This window comes from Aplosporella prunicola (assembly GCF_010093885.1).
Source record: "Aplosporella prunicola CBS 121167 unplaced genomic scaffold K452scaffold_3, whole genome shotgun sequence".
In the NCBI taxonomy this organism is placed as follows: Eukaryota; Fungi; Ascomycota; class Dothideomycetes; order Botryosphaeriales; family Aplosporellaceae; genus Aplosporella; species Aplosporella prunicola.
The window spans coordinates 1304555-1322813 of NW_022983531.1; the positions used below are offsets into that span (position 1 = coordinate 1304555).

The 18259-nt window shown below is 56.0% G+C and overlaps 6 protein-coding genes across 6 annotated transcripts; 5 read left to right on the forward strand and 1 right to left on the reverse strand.

Moving 5' to 3' along the window:
• Positions 1–404: 404 nt before the first annotated feature.
• On the forward strand, positions 405–5185 carry K452DRAFT_243132 (uncharacterized protein). The gene is made up of 5 exons (XM_033537894.1): positions 405–826; positions 876–2400; positions 2450–4233; positions 4285–4622; positions 4673–5185. Exons 1-5 carry the CDS (start codon positions 488–490, stop codon positions 4899–4901), a joined length of 4215 nt encoding a protein of 1404 aa, XP_033402070.1. The 5' UTR covers positions 405–487; the 3' UTR covers positions 4902–5185.
• Positions 5186–5315: 130 nt separating this feature from the next.
• Positions 5316–7479, forward strand: K452DRAFT_243136 (uncharacterized protein). Its single transcript, XM_033537895.1, has 3 exons — positions 5316–5495; positions 5553–6712; positions 6783–7479. The coding sequence occupies exons 1-3, from the start codon at positions 5418–5420 to the stop codon at positions 7192–7194; spliced, it is 1650 nt and encodes a 549-aa protein (XP_033402071.1). The 5' UTR covers positions 5316–5417; the 3' UTR covers positions 7195–7479.
• Positions 7480–8128: 649 nt separating this feature from the next.
• K452DRAFT_219699 (uncharacterized protein) lies at positions 8129–10009 on the forward strand (the record flags this gene model as incomplete). Its single annotated transcript, XM_033536426.1, has 4 exons — positions 8129–8215; positions 8271–8307; positions 8371–8497; positions 8551–10009. 4 exons carry the CDS (start codon positions 8129–8131, stop codon positions 10007–10009), a joined length of 1710 nt encoding a protein of 569 aa, XP_033402072.1.
• Positions 10010–10827: 818 nt separating this feature from the next.
• On the reverse strand, positions 10828–11067 carry K452DRAFT_294929 (uncharacterized protein; the record flags this gene model as incomplete). Its single annotated transcript, XM_033541759.1, has 2 exons — positions 10828–10901; positions 10962–11067. The coding sequence occupies 2 exons, from the start codon at positions 11065–11067 to the stop codon at positions 10828–10830; spliced, it is 180 nt and encodes a 59-aa protein (XP_033402073.1).
• Positions 11068–11712: 645 nt separating this feature from the next.
• Positions 11713–13502, forward strand: K452DRAFT_355763 (uncharacterized protein; the record flags this gene model as incomplete). The annotated part of the gene is made up of 2 exons (XM_033545991.1): positions 11713–11993; positions 12053–13502. 2 exons carry the CDS (start codon positions 11713–11715, stop codon positions 13500–13502), a joined length of 1731 nt encoding a protein of 576 aa, XP_033402074.1.
• A 470-nt stretch (positions 13503–13972) lies between these two features.
• Positions 13973–16445, forward strand: K452DRAFT_264149 (glycoside hydrolase family 78 protein). The gene is made up of 2 exons (XM_033538675.1): positions 13973–15215; positions 15279–16445. The coding sequence occupies exons 1-2, from the start codon at positions 13984–13986 to the stop codon at positions 16252–16254; spliced, it is 2208 nt and encodes a 735-aa protein (XP_033402075.1). The 5' UTR covers positions 13973–13983; the 3' UTR covers positions 16255–16445.
• The last annotated feature ends 1814 nt before the right edge of the window (positions 16446–18259 follow it).

The window sequence follows — 18259 nt, forward strand, 5'->3', positions numbered from 1 at the left end:
TTAAAGGACCATGCGGCGCGGCTCTCGCAGCACCGCTTGCCTGAGGCGCCCAGGCGAATCATGACAAGAGGCTTTGCCGTTTTGCGCGTCCCCCTGAAGGGATCCGCAGCGAGAAACGAGGCTCGAAATTGCGCCGCGGACCAATCTCCAGACGGCAGTTCATGCCATGCGTAGGCACACCGGGCAGCTGGCGGCTGGCGGGCGCCAAACAACAACAACAAGCCAGCATTCCGCGTCACGCCCTGTCCATTATCCCTGCCCCCAGCCCGCTGAGGCCGGCTCCCCGCGGAACATAGTATTCCCGCCGCCCGACAGCGCTATCGATAGCTGCCTTTGCCAAGCCCTCTCACCGCCCGAGCGCCGCGCGAGCTGCAACCCAACGACGCTTCAGCTGATGAGAGCTACCTACGCGTCCCCACCACCCTTCTAGCTCCCACAATCCTGCCTCACCCATGGGACGGCCCGCACGCCCGCCTCAATCGCCAGCATGATGGTTGCCCGCCCCACCTCTGCGAACCCTCCGCGCCCCGACAACGAGCCCACTTCCACCACCATGGACCCAGCCTTGCGCCTGGCTGACAACGCGACCAACGGCCCGCGTCCCTCCTCCGCCCACGTGCGCGAAGAGCCCCCCCAATCCAACGGTCGCGGTGTAGGTAGGCCTCGCATGGTTCGTGCAAAAAGCGATTTTGGACCCCGCCGCGAGGAGCCGCCGCCGGTGCAGCGAGACGAGGACCTTGAGAGCCATGACGACGGCGAGTGGAAGATCCGCCACGGCTGGGAGAGCCAGCTGACCTCGGAGGAGTATCAAAATCTCTTGAGCTCGGTGAGTGCCTCTGTCGGCTTGAGACGCGCAAATGCTGACAGCAGTTGAGTCCTTCTTCATGTACTTTACCGACAAGAAGCACGAGACAAACGGCAATCCCAAGGACGACAGCGAAACCTATCCTCTACAGGAATGGCGCATGAAAGACAGGCTCAAAACCGTGTCGGCTGTGCTCGCGCTTTGCCTCAACATCGGCGTCGATCCCCCAGACGTCATCAAGACTAATCCCTGCGCCAAGCTCGAGTGCTGGATCGACCCCACCATATCCACAGGAACCTCGGGCCACACGCCTATGAACAACATCGGCAAGGCTCTGCAGACTCAATACGAACAGCTTAGCATGCGCACAAGATACAAGCTTTGCCTCGACCCCACCGTCGATGAGACGCGCAGGTACTGTTCGACACTACGTAAGAACGCAAGGAATGAGCGTGTGCTCTTCCACTACAATGGCCATGGTGTGCCCAGGCCTACCTCATCCGGTGAGATTTGGGTCTTCAACAGGAACTACACGCAGTACATACCCATCTCTCTCTACGACCTCCAGTCTTGGCTCGGTGCGCCGAGTCTGTTCGTCTACGATTGTTCTGACGCGGGGCTCATCATCCAAAACTTCAACAAGTTTGCAGAAAAGCATGAACAAGAAAATGCTGAGCTTCAGAGAAGAGAGCCCAATGCCGAAATTATGGACTTTAGTGACTGCATTCACCTAGCCGCCTGCAAGGAGAAAGAAACGCTGCCGACAAATCCAGACCTGCCGGCAGACGTCTTCACCTCGTGTCTTACCACGCCGATTGAGATGGCTGTTCGCTTCTTCATTTTGCAAAATCCGCTCCCATCAGGCATCACTCTTGGTGACGCGGCTAACATCCCAGGTCGGGTCTCTGAACGTCGTACGCCCATTGGCGAGCTCAACTGGATCTTCACTGCAATCACTGACACCATTGCATGGAACTCGCTCTCCAAGCCTCTCTTCAAGAAGCTGTTCCGCCAAGACCTCATGGTCGCGGCTCTCTTCCGCAATTTCCTTCTAGCACAGCGCATCATGAGAGTCTACCATTGCCACCCGCAATGCTATCCTGAAATACCCGAAACGCATGATCATCCGCTCTGGAGAAGCTGGGATCTCGCCGTGGAGATGATACTTGCGCAGCTTCCGGATCTCATTGCAGCCGAACGAGGCGAGAAGCACTACGAGTATCAGCATTCCAACTTTTTCGCAGAACAACTCACGGCCTTCGACGTGTACCTGAACCAAGGCGGCGCCATGGAGCAAAAAGTGCCGGAACAGCTCCCCATTGTTCTGCAGGTGCTTCTGAGTCAGGTTCACCGTCTGCGCGCACTGGTCTTGCTGAGCAAATTCCTTGATCTGGGCCCATGGGCTGTCAACCTTGCACTCAGCATTGGTATCTTCCCTTACGTCTTGAAACTGTTGCAATCTCAAGCTGTCGAGTTGAAGCCGGTCATGGTGTTCATATGGGCTCGCATATTGGCTGTCGATCAATCGTGCCAAAGTGATCTGCTCAAGGATAACGGTTACACGTATTTTATTAGCATCCTGCATCCCAACTCAGGTAAGCGCCACTGAATCATTCAGAGAATAGCGCAACTGACATCACACAGGAATTCCCATCGGAAACCCTGCTGAACACCGCGCCATGTGCGCCTTCATCATAGCCATGTTCTGCAAGGATTTCCATCAAGGACAGGTCGTGTCGCTCAGCCCTGAGCTTATGGACAGCTGCTTGCAGCATCTAGGAGACGTTGAAAACCCCTTGCTTCGGCAGTGGTCTTGCCTTTGCTTGAGCATGCTGTGGATCGATTATCCAGAGGCCAAATGGACTGGCATTCAGTGCGGCGCATACCAGCGTCTCATGTACCTTCGTACAGACCCGGTCGCCGAAGTTCGCGCTTCGATGCTCCATGCCTTGACGACCTTCTTGGGTATCCCTGACGTCACTCCGCAAGTTGCCCAGATTGAAGAGTCCATTGCAGGTAATCTCCTGTTCATGGCCCATGACGGTAATAGCATGGTTCGGAAGGAACTTCTCGTCTTCTTTTCTACATTTGTGGCCAGGTATGACAACAAGTTTATTGTCGTTGCTTACAAGCAGATGCTGGAAGAGAAGGAAGCTCTCTTGAAACCCACCAACAACGTAGAGGACGTCAATGGCCAGCGCCCTGGAACCGCTAACGACAATCATGATTCATCTGAGACCATGAGCCAGAACACCGTTTTCTCCGCCGTTTGGAAGGAGATTCTGATTCTCTCTGTCGATCCCCACCCTGAGGTGGCTGTCAACGCAACTCTCATCATCGATTATGTGCTCAATGCTCTCATTGAATCTTCTCTCATGCCATATGCCCATTCTCTGATGGATGAAGTGTCAGAGCTCAGCAATCAGAAAAAGAGGAGGGACAAGGTGCCTTCTCGCAGGTCATTCGTAGACCTTTCCCAGGCCACTTCGCAAGGATCACAGCCTTCCACGCCTCCTAACACCACGAAGCAAGACGGCTTCTTGGCTTCTGGTATGCGCCGTACGGCCAGCGTTGCAGCTTCGCTCAAGAACCTTGCGTTTGGCGGCTCAAACCAAGATACCAGTCCTAGCAACACACTGAAGAACTCGGCTAAGCCCAGCCCATCCGCTAGAGGACGGATCCCTTCTGAATGGACCAAAGCGCAAGATGAATCGGACTCTGGCCGCATGACTGTTATGCTGGGTTCCGAAAAAGTACCCGTGTCACGGAACTACAAGCCTCGCGAGGTGGACCAGCTGCCTAGCATTCCTTTGAAAAGCAAGTTCTTTGAGTGGTCAGTGGAGTACTTCCGAGAGCCGCAGATGAGGCCTGCCGAAGGCGATGAGCCGGGTAGTATGGACTACAACCAACGGTTGTGGCGCCGTAACCGCAACGACAGGATCATCGCTGAGACCCAACCATTGAAGGAGACTGGCGGCAGCAGTCCCTGGAACAAGCCTAGCGGTTTTTTCAACAACCTGTCTCAGCCGGCGAAGATGACCTTCCATCAGTTTGAAGACCACCTTGTGGTGACAGATGACACTGATGTTGTTACAGTCTGGGACTGGGAACGGAGTAGCAAGCTGAACCGGTTCTCCAACGGCAATCCCTACGGCTCCAAGATCACCGAAGTCAAGTTTATCAACGAAGACGACCAAGCGCTTCTGATGACTGGCTCCTCCGATGGAGTAATAAAACTTTATCGGGACTACGAGAACCCTAGAAAAGCTGAACTCGCGACTGCTTTCCGGGCGTTGACGGATCTGGTGCCGAGCAACAGATATGCTGGCCTTGTCTTTGATTGGCAGCAAGGCCGTGGGCACGTCCTGGTGGCCGGTGATGTCCGGGTCATCCGCGTTTGGAATGCTGGCACGGAGACTTGTGCTTTGGTAAGTGGTCACAGATGCATAGTCAAAAGCGGTGTACTGACAGTGACATAGGATATCAATGCGCGCTCTGGATCGTGTATTACCTCACTGACTTCAGACCAAGTCGAAGGCCATGTGTTCGCTGCCGGTTTTGGCGACGGCGCTGTGCGCATCTATGACCAGCGCATGGAGAAGAAGCGCGAGATGGTCAAAGTGTGGAAGGAACACAGGCAATGGGTAACAAACGTCCATCTTCAACGTGGCGGCCAGCGCGAGCTGGTGAGCGCGTGTCGTAGTGGCGAGGTCAAGCTTTGGGACATTCGCATGGACCGCAGCGTGAAGACAATCCAAGCGTCCAAGGACAACTTGCGAACTCTCAGCGTTCACGAGCATGCGCCGGTATTTGCTACGTAAGTTTGGTCCCTTGGGATTCTCCCACAACCAGACTAATTTGTCATAGTGGCTCCGAACGTCATGTCGTCAAGCTTTTCAACCTCAACACTGGAAAGTCTCTCTCGTCCTTTGAGCCGTACGCTGGCTTCTTGCACACAAAGCGGACGAACCCAATTTCCTCCACGGCATTCCACCCTCATCGCATGATGATTGCGGCCTCATCGTATAACGATCACCACATCAACATCTTCGAAGTCAATGAGCGCCAGTCACAACAGCAAGATGACAAGTACTAGACATACGGAGATTTCTTACTTAGCCTAGTGTCGCGTTGGCTCGTTAAATTTTCTTTAATTCTTGGGTGTGATGCGACTACACCTCTGATTCACGGCGTCTTGTGGAAATATCCGACGGTTTCCTATGACACTACCACGGTTTGCATCGGGTATGCAGTGGTACACATATCATAGCGATGGCGTCCCTGGAGGGCTTGCTTTAGGGTACAAAGGTATTGGCGAATGGTGTCGTAAAGATAGTTTATAGTTTTTGTGCTAGCAATACTTGAATTCTCTGCTGGGTTTATGCTTGTTCTGTGCGATGACAATGGTGGACGGCTTGCAGTGATGTGACATTCGGACTTGAGTCACCGGCGCGGTGAGTCCACTGCCGCGGGGCAACATCCCGGAAGCACCCCACCACAAAAGTCGAACCTCGCCGCCGAACAAATTCCGCCCGACAACAACCAACACGTCAGAGCTCATACTCACGGTCACTACCGGAGTTGTTTTACTTCTTGATTTCTCAAACACACAATGGCTGACAACGCACCCCCCGCTGAGGCCGGCCCCTCCAAGAATGCCTTGAAGAAGGCTCAGAAGGAGGCCGAGAAGGTATCAATCGGCACGCACGCAGTCGCAATGGGTAGTCGCTGACGACTGAGTTTACAGGCCGCCAAGAAGGCCGCCGCCAAGGAGCGTGAAATGGCGGAGCGTCTGAAGAGCCAGGGCGGCGAGAGCGCGGCCGATGTCTCTGCGAACGACTACGGCGACCTGCCCATGGTGGGCTCCACCCCGTACACTCCCTCGGGCGACAAGCGCATCAGCTTCACCGAGCTCAAGGCGCAGGAGGAGGCGGTCGTTTTCCGCTGCACCGTCATCAACGCGCGTTCGCAGTCGGCGAAGCTGGCGTTCCTGAACCTGCGCCAGGGCGATCAGACGATTCAGGCCGTGGTTGCGGCGAGCGAGAAGCTGTCGCGGCAGATGGTCAAGTTTGCGGGCAGCGTCAGCGCACAGTCGATTGTCCTGGTCCACGGCCTCGTCCGCGACGTCAAGGAGCCCATCAAGAGCGCGACGATCAAGAACCTCGAGGTTCACATCCAGAGGCTGTTCATCATTTCCAAGGCGGAGCCTCAGCTGCCGCTGCAGGTCGAGGATGCGGAGAGGCCTCTGCCTGAGGAGGGCGCTGCCGCGGAGGAGGAGAAGGAGGGCGAGAGGCCGCGCGTTGCGCTGGCTACCAGGCTCGACAACCGTGTGCTTGACCTGCGTGCTGGCCACAACAAGGCCATCTTCACCATCAAGAGCGGCATCTGTCAGCTGTACCAGGAGTTCTTGATCTCCAAGAACTTCACCATGATCCAGACGCCCAAGCTGCTGGGTGCGGCGTCCGAGGGTGGCAGCAACGTCTTCGAGTGCACGTACTTTGACCGCAAGGCCTACCTGGCGCAGTCGCCGCAGCTGTACAAGCAGATGCTGATCGCTGGTGGCTTCGAGAAGGTCTTCGAGATTGGCCCCGTCTTCCGTGCCGAGAACTCGAACACGGCGCGTCACTTGACTGAGTTCACTGGTCTCGATATGGAAATGGCATTCGAGGAGGACTACCACGAGGTCGTCGACCTCATCGTCGAGATGCTTCTCTTCATCTTCAAGGGTCTGCGTGAGCGCTACGGCAAGGAGACTGACATTATCCGCGAGTGGGCCAGCTCGGGCAAGCACATCATTGAGGACTTCAAGCTGCCGGCCGACGGCAAGGTCCCCATTATCCCGTTCAAGGAGGGTGTCCAGATGCTCCGCGAAGCCGGTGAGGAGTTGGGCGACTACGAGGACCTGAGGTAAGCTGTTCCCATGTAACAATCACCATCACCCTAAGAATTCACGGCTAACGCATCCCGTCCCGCACAGCACCCCCCAGGAGAAGCTTCTCGGCAAGCTCGTCCTCGACAAGTTCGGCTCCGACTTCTACGTCCTGGACCAGTTCCCGCTGGCCGTGCGTCCGTTCTACACGATGCCGTCGCCGCACGACCCGCAGCTCTCCAACTCGTACGACATGTTCATGCGCGGGCAGGAGATCATGTCGGGCGCGCAGCGTGTGCACGACGCGGGCCTGCTGTCGCAGCGCTGCAAGGCGATGGACCCGCCGGTCAACCCCGACGGCGCGGGCCTCAAGGACTACGTCGACGGCTTCCGCTACGGCTGTCCGCCCCACGCCGGTGGCGGGTTCGGTCTCGAGCGTATTGTTGCCTTCTGGGCTGGCGTTGGTAATGTCAGGCTCGCCAGCTTGTTCCCTAGGGACCCGTCGAGGGTTCTGCCGTAGATATGGCTGCTTGCTGGAATGGGGACTGTGGAGATTATGATGATGGCTAGATAGACGTCGAGTCTTTCGAACAATGTTGTTACGCAGCTATGGGTCGTTCAAGACGGCATTTTTAGTGCAATAATGGTGAAGGTCCCGGATGATTTGCCCTCTCTTTTACTGTCCTAGCCTCCCCATTTCGGATACGCAGTGTCTAGCTGTATAAATCTATGAAATACTTTGATACCTCCCAAACTTCATACCTCCATACTCTCACAACATATTTTGGGACTGTCCAACCTCTACGCCCCCATTTCCACGTGAAATACCCTCATGTCTTCGTACCTCTGTGTTATCTCGTATCTATAGCTACTCGCCTGTACGTGTTGTGGAATGTTGACAATGAACGTACGCGCGCTGCGCTTTTACGCTCAGTGCTTTTGTGTCTCTATGCTACAGTGCCTACTCGGTTGTTATGTACCCTTGACGCAATCAACGCGCGCAACTGTTCCGCCCTACCGAAACCTCAACCCGCAACTTCTCGAACAGCGTGTCTGGTACTAGTAGCTGTGTCGGGCCTCCTTCCATATCCGCTGCTTGGGAGAGGCTTATGGGGCCGCTGTTGGAGTTGATCCAGGCAGCGTCTTTGCGGCGGTCGGTTTGCAGGGCGCCGGGCGTAGTGGTGGGTGTTTGCGGGTGGGGCGTGTCGGTCACAGGCTCGAGATGCGCATCAAGGGCTTGCTGGGGTTTTAGGAGGGGCATCGTCGCTGGGTAACAGGATTCGGGCGGCCATGGTAAGATGGGGGAGTGTTTGTAGTTGTAAAGGTGGGTTTGGTAGCGGGCATTTAGCTGCAGGGCGGGAGCCTTACGTAATCCCGCGCATCCCAAACAAAAAATCTCGATGGCCGCGGGCTGAAATGCAAGCAGCAATACACGCATTTCACCACCAGCAATCATGAGCGCCGACGAGACTAGCCCCCAGAGGGTCGCCATTGGCATTTCCTTCGGCAACTCCTACAGTTCCATCGCCTGGACTTCTGGCGTACGCCGGCCACGCTTCCCCGTATCTGAAATATCGAATACTGACATCCCAGCAGGAGGGCAAGGCCGAGGTCATTGCCAACGAGGAGGGAGGTGAGTGACACGGCGCTGGCCCCGTTTTCCGCGACGATTGAGCGCTGACAATGCTCGCTGTAGACCGTCAGATCCCCACCATCCTGTCCTACGTCTCCGGTGAAGAGTTCCAGGGCACCCAGGCCAAGTCGCAGCTTGTCCGCAACCCCAAGAACACCGTTGCCTACTTCAGGGACTTCATCGGCCAAGAGTGCGTTCCCCGGCCCTTGTTTCGCCGAAGCCACATGTCTGATAGCTATGCAGGTTCAAGTCGATAGACCCTACGCCGTGCCACCAGTCGGCTCACCCCAAGGAGCACGAGTCGACCATCGCCTTCTCGATAAAGGACACCGAGGAGGATGCCGAGCACACGCGCACCGTCTCCGAGATCACCACCAGGCACCTGCGCCGCCTGAAGAACTCGGCCACCGACTACCTGGGCAAGACCGTCAACGCCGCCGTTATCACCGTCCCCACCAACTTCTCCGACCACCAGAAGGAGGCCCTCACCAAGGCCGCCAAGGACGCCGAGCTTGAGGTCCTGCAGTTCATCCACGAGCCCATCTCCGCCGTCCTGGCTTACGATGCCCGCCCCGATGCCAAGGTCTCGGACAAGGTCGTCGTGGTTGCGGATCTGGGTGGCACCCGCTCCGACGTCGCCGTTGTTGCCTCGCACGGCGGCATCTACACCATCCTCGCCACTGCGCACGACTACGACCTTGGTGGTGCCCAGCTCGACGAGGTCCTTATGGACTACTTCGCCAAGGAGTTCATGAAGAAGCACAAGGCGTCGGACCCGCGCCAGAACGAGCGCAGCATGGCCAAGCTGAAGCTCGAGTGCGAGGCGGTCAAGAAGTCGCTGTCGATCGGCCAGTCGGCCAACTTCAGCGTTGAGAGCCTGGCGGACGGCATCGACTACACCGCCACCATCAACCGCACCCGCTACGACCTGCTCGCCAACAAGCACGTTGCCAGCTTCGTCCGCCTGGTCACCCACGCCGTCGAGAAGGCCGAGCTCGACGTCCTCGACGTTGACGAGATCATCCTCGCCGGCGGTACCTCGCACACGCCCAAGATCGCGCGCAACATGCAGTCCGCGTTCCCGGAGAGCACGTCGGTTCTGGCGCCCGCCACCACCCCCGCGGCCATCAACCCCTCTGAGCTGGCGGCGCGCGGTGCGGCGATCCAGGCGTCGTTGATCGCGGAGTTCGAGCACGAGGACATTGAGCAGAGCACGCACCCCGCGGTGACGGTGACGCCTCACTTGGCCAAGGCGCTGGGCGTGCTGTGCATCTCGGAGAGCGAGGAGTCGGGCATCTTCCAGCCGCTGATTCCGGCGTTCACGGCGGTGCCGGTGCGCCGCACGGCGACGATTGCGACGCCGCGCGAGGGCGGCGACGTGCTGGTCAAGATCTGTGAGGGCGCGCGCGACATCAAGGTGGAGAAGCCGGAGGCGAAGCCGAAGGAGGATGGCGCCAAGGAGGGCGAGGAGGACGAGGACGTCTCGGACTTTGACTCGGACGACGAGCCCGAGGAGATTCGCTCCAAGGTGTGGAAGACGTCGGGCGCGATTGCCGAGGCGGCGCTCAAGGGCGTCAAGAAGGGCGGCAAGGTCGAGGTCCAGATCAACGTCGGCGCGGACCTGTCCGTGCAGTGCGTTGTGCGTGAGGTTGGCGCCAAGGGCGGCGTTAGGGGGAACGTGGAGAAGCCTGCTTCTTCTTAAGCGGGAGGGGGTAGATTACTCTCTCTCACTCTCTCACGAGGTCACTCACGCTTGCGTGTATGATAGGGATAGATAGGGGGGCCTTGTTTGTGAGGTGTGCTGGGCTGGACTGTTGGGTCGATGAACTCTTACTCTCACCCCAGAGCTCTGTTGGCCAGCCAGCCAGCTAGCTTGCTGGCCCTCACTCACAAGCAGACAGTGGTGACGAGGAAGGGAGGGAGCGAAGAAAGAAAGCACAGCAGCAGAAGCGCCAGCAGCAGCGACGAAGCGAAGCGAAGCGGGGGCAGACAAAAAGAGAGCTGAAAGCCGGGCGTGCGGCATTTCTTCGACCTGCAAGACTTCCATTGAATGTTTGAGATTTCCTCTGTTTCTTTTTCCTTTCTTTTTTTTCTGTTTTTGTCAGACGATGAAGAGCTTGCATATATGAACGACTACTACTGCTTAGATCATTAAGACGAAAAGATCGATTGGTTTGCTATGTGTGGTGGTGTCTAGTTGTTTGATTGTTTGATTGGTTGTGGGGGTTGCGTGCTTTGTGAGGTTTGTGTGCTTGAATGTTTGTGGGGGGAGAAGGGGGAACGTTCTTTACATGGTGAGGTAAGTCAGGACGTCTAACGTTCCTTGGATTTCTGCTTGTTCCTCTTGTCCTTTCCTCTTCTCTCGTCTCTGTCCTCCCAGTCTTTCTATTCTCGCTGCCCTTCATCCATATTGTTCAATTATGAAATAAACAACCAGACAGTCTACTGAGAGCACGCCCATAATCGCATGTATTGTACGCTTCATCTTCCCACTAGGATTGCTTGCAAGAGCGGGGCTGCCTAGACGGGACTTTGTGACGAGCTAGTTCCCGCGGCGGCGGCGTCGTTTTTGTTGTCGTTGTTGGCAGACGCTGCTGCAATGCCGTGTCAGCCAGTAAGTACATGCACGCCAGTGACACGGGACGGAGACGGACGCTTGTTGAGACGGGTCCGGTGCTTGAGAAACAGGGCGAGGATTGCGAGGAGTAGTGTAGGGATGCCGAGGGCGAGGCCGATGACGGATTCTTGGGTAAGTGCCATGGTAAATTCAGGTGTGGAGAAGGTGTGTGAATTCTTGGTGTTGACGGAATGAACTGACAGCTATGTACAGCAGGGCTCTCAATCGTGCGAGCACTATATAACCACACAGGCGCTTTTTTGCAATCGACATTTTGGGACGATGAAGCTGCGCCACAGTGATGAGCCAGCTGAGTTGACAACTACTTAGTTTTTGAAAGTCCGAAAATGGATTTTTAAAAGACTGTTCTTAGTATGGTAAGGCCACGAGAAAGAGTAAAGACATGGCTGTCGTGTGCCAAAATTAGGCTCAAAAGCCACAGTAACACGACAGTTTTTTGAAGTCGGACATTCGGGAAAAGGTCTGCGTAAGATTGCGTCAAAGTGGCACCGGTAAGCTGATAATCTACTTATCACGAGTTGATTGGTGAGGGGGTATTTTTTGAACTCGCTGGATGGGGAATAGCGCCCGGGGACCTTGTCTGGACTTGCATGCGCCTTGCATCTGGGAAGAGCCAGCTACTCCCTTTTGAGCGAGTTCAAAAAACCCTGTTAACCAATGATTTTCACAGACCTCCAGCCTTGCCCCGTCTATAAGTATGCGCAGCCGTCCGGGTCTGTAGACGATGTCTTTGTCTGTCATCAGCCTTCTCAACTCACTTTTTCAACATGAACAAATCCAATGACCTTACCGATCGCCCCAAGGATGGACCTTGCGACACCAGAGCCGAACAACAGGGCTCACAAACCCTGAAGCGGAAGAGGACTGATCAGCACGTTCAACCAGAGAAACGACCGAAAAGTTCTCAGAATGCCCGTCCTGGAAGACCTTCCCTGAAGTGGAGTCCAAAACAGGAGCGAGCTCTCGTTCGGCTCATACTGGACACGAACTGCCCAATTCAGAAGATACCATCTTTACTCAAGGACGAAGTAAATGGGTTTGTACCCAGGTACTTAATAAAGCTACAACCTTTTCCCTACCTATACACTCAGGCTAATGTTTTGATAGTCAGTATCACTGTCGAACGAAATTTAAAGAATTGACCGGGGCCAATCAAAAGGATTTCAGGTTAAAAGACGAAAACAAAATTGAACTCCGACGTAAGAGAAGCTTACGGGCATATCAACGCTACTTGGAAACGATTGGAAAGAAGAGTCACGATTTGCTACAGTCTTCCAATTCGCCTTTATCTTCCACCTTCGTCAACCCGCTTCACGGTTGTACTGATCTGGACACTACCGAGGACACGGCAGAGACAGATGTAACCATATGCCCAAGTCCTGTTGAAAACAACGCAGCGGACCTACAATACTCAGATGGCTATATTGCATGGCTTGCCGAAGACTTCTTAGCACCATCTCCCAGCCTTTGCGATACTGGAGGGAGCGCCATTGCCAGATTTTCTGGCAACAATAGAACTGAAATTTTAGTCAAAGGCTTTCCGTTAAAAACATCAAAATCAAACAGGACAATTCACTCCTCTGCAATAAAGCTACTACAGTCGGTAGGATCGCAGGATCGAACAACTCAACCAAGGATAACCGAGGAGACCATTTGCGCTCATTTAACAGCCCTGTTGAAGGAAGACGACACCGTAATACATGCCCAAACACTACTGAGCCAGACGTTACTCCACCTCGCCGCAGAATCCGCAAACGTATCGGCTTGTCAAGTGCTACTCGACCACCATATCGATGTGTACGCTATGGACTGTTTTAACAAGGGTGCCATAGAATACGCAAAGTATATGGCAAAGAAACGGAAATCAGACACAAGTTTTTTTGCTCGAATCAGGATCTGTATTGCCATGATCCGCGCATACCCTCAACACTCCACGATTCAGAAGAGAAGAAATCACGATGGCGGAGCAATTGACGGTGCTAACGAGGAGAAATCCGGTGTCCCACCAACGTACATGTCACAATTCAGTGTTCTTGAGAAAAATTCTCCGACTGAATCGGTATCAAGTGCCTCGCAGACAACGACTTGGTGTCCAATGCCAGACATACATATGGAAACTTTGCAGCCTCGCAGTGATGTTCAAAGTCGACAGCTCCCAGGCCAGGCTCCAGAGTTGCAAAATATCATGGATCAGACAGCCCCGGACCTTGGAACTATCCAGGAAAGGATGGAGTCAATGCCGGTTAATCTCGAAGATACAATTCCTATAGATGTACATACCAGAATAAACGACTTCGGCGAGGATTTGTTCAGGTTAAGTTTACCAGAGAGTTCTACCACAGCAGCTGTTCCTCCTGCATGTTCAAATACAAACTGCGACGCTTTTGGAGTTCCCCACTGCGACTTGTTTTCCTGTGTGCAGTGGGATGACCCCACTTTGCTCGATTCGGCAACGAAATCAAACGTACCTTTAGATTCACTCAGACGGCCCCAAGTAGAAGGACCAGGCCTGAATATTGACGACTTCAACTTCTTAGTCTATCTTCACGACTGGTGAATAACTACCAAGCCAGTTCGAGCCATGCGGTGGTAGGAGTCCGGACACGAACACATGCCTGGCAGAGCAACAAAGTGGTTGTTCAAAAACACCCATCCTCGCCGGACAGCCCTAAAACACACGCTTTCAGCACCCTTGCCACCACATGCATAGCCAAGCGGAAACCCAGCTCCCACGAAGCGAGTACCGCACAGACCCAATATCGCCAGCCGACCCCCGCCAGCCCTCTCGACCAATGCAAATCTACCCGCCCCCGCAATCGTCAAGGGGATCGCCAGGCCCCAGCCAACTGACCCGGAGAAACTGCCTCGCGCTCGGGTTAATATCCCCCGCGAACTGCCCATTCGGGCAACCTGCTGCGCGAAACGTCATGGCCTGCAGCACGCAGCATTGAAGCCATTGAAAAAGCGCTGCGCCCGGAAAAGGCGCGGACGGGTGCTATGTACCTTCTACGGCCCTGTTGATTTTGGGGCGGCATTGCATGATGCTGAGATTTGTGTCTTTCGCTGCTGCTGTGACAGTGGCCGCTGTGCTCGGCGCTGATACTGCTGCTGCTGCGGCTGCTGTTTCGGCGCAGGCCGGTTCCTCGCTCTCGTCCTCGTCGTCTGCGTCATCGTCCTGCTGGAGAAACACGACTTGCTCTGGCCCTACCGGCGCCGCCTTCCCTGGGCCTTGGGACTCCAACATCTACGCCCCATCCTCGCGCCTTGTCTCGCCCAAAGCGATCATCGACCTCGCGACCGGCGAGCAGATTGGAAACTACACCGCCTCATCGCCCATCGAACTGCGGGGCAATGGCTCGGCGCTGGTCCTCGACTTCGGCATCGAGGTCGGCGGCATCGTGCACCTGCAATACTCATCCACGGACGCCGGTGCCCTCGGCCTCGCATTCTCGGAAGCGAAAGACTGGATCGGCGAGTGGTCAGACGGGTCGAACGGAGCGTTCAAGGGCCCAGACCGGGCCGTGTACGCGCGCTTCACGGGCAAGACACAGGACGCAGCGTACGCGGTGCCGGACGCACAGCTGCGCGGCGGGTTCCGCTACCTGACGCTGTTCCTTGTGACGAATACCACGGACACGAGCATCAGCATCAGCGACATAAACACGGAGATCGGGTTCCAGCCGACGTGGCCCGATTTGCGCGCGTATCAGGGGTACTTCCACAGCAGCGACGAGCTGCTCAACCGCATCTGGTACGCGGGCGCATACACGCTGCAGACGAACGCGGTGCCGCCTGACACCGGCCGCGCGGTGCCGTTCCTGAGCGAGGGCTGGGCCAACAACGGCACGCTCGGCCCCGGGGACACGATACTCGTCGATGGCGCGAAGCGCGACCGCGCGGTGTGGCCGGGGGATATGGGCGTGGCGCTGCCGGGCGTGGCGGTTAGTACGGGGGATTTGGACAGCGCGAGGAACGCCCTCCAGGTCATGTTTGACTACCAGAATGCGTCGACGGGCGCGTTTCCTGAGGCCGGCCCGCCGCTGCTCCAGAAGGGCAGTGATACTTATCATATGTGGACGATGATTGGCACGTATAACTACGTGTTGTACTCGGATGATGTGGCGTTTTTGAGCAGGAATTGGGAGGGCTATTTGAAGGCGATGGAGTTTGTGTATGCGAAGGTGGGGGAGAGCGGCTTGTTGAATGTGACGGGGACGAGGGACTGGGCGCGCTTGGTGCAGGGCGGGAATAACAGCGAGGCGAACATGATGTGCGTGCTCCCTCCATTCTCTCAATCTTGCTTGAGTATAACTGACTGACCATTTCCCCACAGCCTCTACCACACCCTCACAACCGGCGCCACGCTCGCAGACTGGCTCAGCGAGAGCGACTCCAACACGACCACGAACCTCACCTCCCTCAGCGCCCTCTTCACCCACCGCGCCACCACTCTCCACACCGCCATAAACAAGCACCTCTTCTCGCCCGCCCACGCCCTCTACGCCGACAACGCCACGCACCCCAACCTCTACCCACAAGACGCCAACGCCCTAGCCCTGCTCTACAACCTCCCGCCACGCAACAGCAGCACCGCCCTCTCCCAAGCCCTCACAGCAAACTGGACGCCGCTCGGCCCCGCAGCCCCAGAACTCCCCCACACAATCTCGCCCTTCATCTCCTCTCTCGAGCTGCTCGCCCACTTCTCGGCTCACTACCCTGCGCGCGCGTTGCGTCTTCTCCGCACGACCTGGGGCTGGTACCTCGACCACCCGAACGGCACGCAGAGCACGCTCGCCGAGGGCTGGCGCGACGACGGCTCCTGGGCCTATCGGAAAGATAGGGGCTACGCGAATGACGCGAGCTACGTCTCGCACGCGCACGGCTGGAGCGCCGGGCCCACAGCTGCGCTGTCGCAGTTTGTCGTCGGGCTGCGGGTTACGGAGCGCGGGGGGCGAGCGTGGGTGGTAGAGCCGTTGGGCTGGGGAGAGCTGGAGTCGGCGGAGGGCGGGTTCGTGACGCCGCGCGGGAGGTTTTGGGCGAGGTGGGAGGAGGAGGATGGAGGCGCGAGGGTGCTAGAGTGGAGCGTCCCGAGCGGGTCGCAGGGCGTCGCTGTTGTGCCTGCTAGGGTGGTGGGGAGAGGGTTGGAGGATTTGAGCGTGTTGCTTGAGGGGAGGGATGCGATGGGGTTGGCTGTGCATGAGGGAGGGGTCAGTGTCGAGGTGGGGTGGGATGGGCTGGTTAGGGTAAGGGTGGAGAGGGCGGCGGAGGGGGTGTATAGGGTTGTTGTTGGTCGGGGTGGTGGAGAGTAGGAGGGGAGTGAGTGAGCGAGTGGGTGAGGATTGCGTTGGTGGCGGATATATCAATAATCCTAACCGTCGTTGACACATCCCCTTCATCCATCGCACGCAACATCTTTTGGCGCTGCAAACAAGGAATATCGGAAACATATTGGACGAACTAAAATACACTGCGGGTCCCGCCAGCAATAATCCCAAACCTCCACTCTACGCAGCATTCTTTGCCAGGTAAACTAAACACACAACACACATCAAGCTGCGAGCATCTTGAACGATGACAAAGCTCGCCATCACAGACTAATAGCCAACACCATCAAAACCAGCCACAGATCCTCTCCACCACCACCCACGAACAAGTTACAACTCCGCCGCATCAGCGCGTCGCACACACTTCCTCATCTCTGGGTGTGGAGGCAGTGCGAGACTTACGTAGGAAGAGGACTGGACATGGCAGCACTCGAAAGTGTTTTCCATCTCAACTAGGTGCACCAACTTTGCTCAGTGGACGCTGAGTGTTGTGGAGCGAGCGGCAGGACAGATTGTTTTCGTCGAGGCTGATGTTTGGAGATTTTGTCGAAGTTGTGCTTGCTGTAGTTGTTGGGTAGCGAATATGCTGTCCTCCTTTGACGGATGATTAAATAAGTTGAGCTTTGTTTTTCGTAGTTACAAATGTGAGATATTCATATATAGAGGTAGAAAAGGAGACTCACTGAGGTGGTTTACGGTCTCTATTGTACTAAAAGCTTTATTGTAACTCTTCAAAGTGTTTACCATACTGAACATGTATGTTCTACACTGGTAGCTATCATGTGCAGACTATTCTTAACTACTATAAAAATATGATGATCTGAGAGAAGTCAGCAAAGTGTCGATATCTTTGGCTTTGCTTCTTTTCTTTCAGACGAGGTACATGTTGCAAGCGGTGATGGACGGGTCTCTTTACTTTGTTTCTTCGCTTTTACTTTTCTCCTTTGTTTTTGCTCTTGTTTTTGTCTTTCCGTTTCCAACCCGTCGGTGATGATGAGCTATAGGTACAGCGCAGATCCATATGATCGCCCTCTAGAACGCGCATCCATTGCGGCACGCATCGAAGATTGTGCTTGCAAGCTTGGTGCTGGCCGCGATGCGATTCGGGCGTGATGCGTGGCGTTAAAGTTCGATCTGATCGGGTTTGGTAGGGTCGGGTGTGTCGTTCACCATCACCACTTTCGCCTACTTAGGTGCTTACCTACTGCCTGGGAGAAGAAGAAGAAGAAGCAACGCATCCAACCCCCCCCCCCCCCCCCCCCCCCCCCCTTGGCGCGCGGCGTGGCAACCTTCTTGTCGTCTTTGGAGAGTGATGACGAACATCGTGAGATGATGTTGACGGAGAGTATCAGAACAACTCAGAGGCCGTGCAGATGGTCGTGTTGCATGACCCGCCTTACCGTCGTCAATGGTCCTCGAATTGAGAGAGGCAAGTTCAATTTGGACCACGTACATCCTGGCGAGACGCACACTGTCTTTCAGCTGCAGCAGTTCGACGAGCTCGCCAACTGCTTCCTGAATGTTGGTGACGGCGGCATTTGATGGCGCAACGGGCAACCTTTTCACCTTCAAGCCGGCAAGAGCCGCAGCCACGACGATGGCGCCGATATGCCGCGACTTCCCACCAGATCCTCTGTTCGGTGTCGGGGTTGGCAGCCGCAACTCGATCGTTTCGCTTCCGCACACGCGCAAAAGTAGACGCGCCACTTAAGCTTTGCGATGCACGCGATAATTTAACGACATGGTAGGAGGGGTAAGGCGGAGAGTGGACGACGGCGCACGTGTCTCTGGGCGCCGCTGGGCGCCGCGCCGAGGGGCGGAGGGGCGGGCGGAGTGCCCGCTAGTTGCCTACTCTTAGCGCTGGTGGCGCGTTGTGTATGGTAGGACGCTTTGTTGGAACGAGTACGAGGGTGCGAATACGGGTGCGGGTGCGAGAGCGGGTGCGAGAGGCTGGTTTTGCGCCTGCTGCCTGGACGTGAAGAGGAGGGGG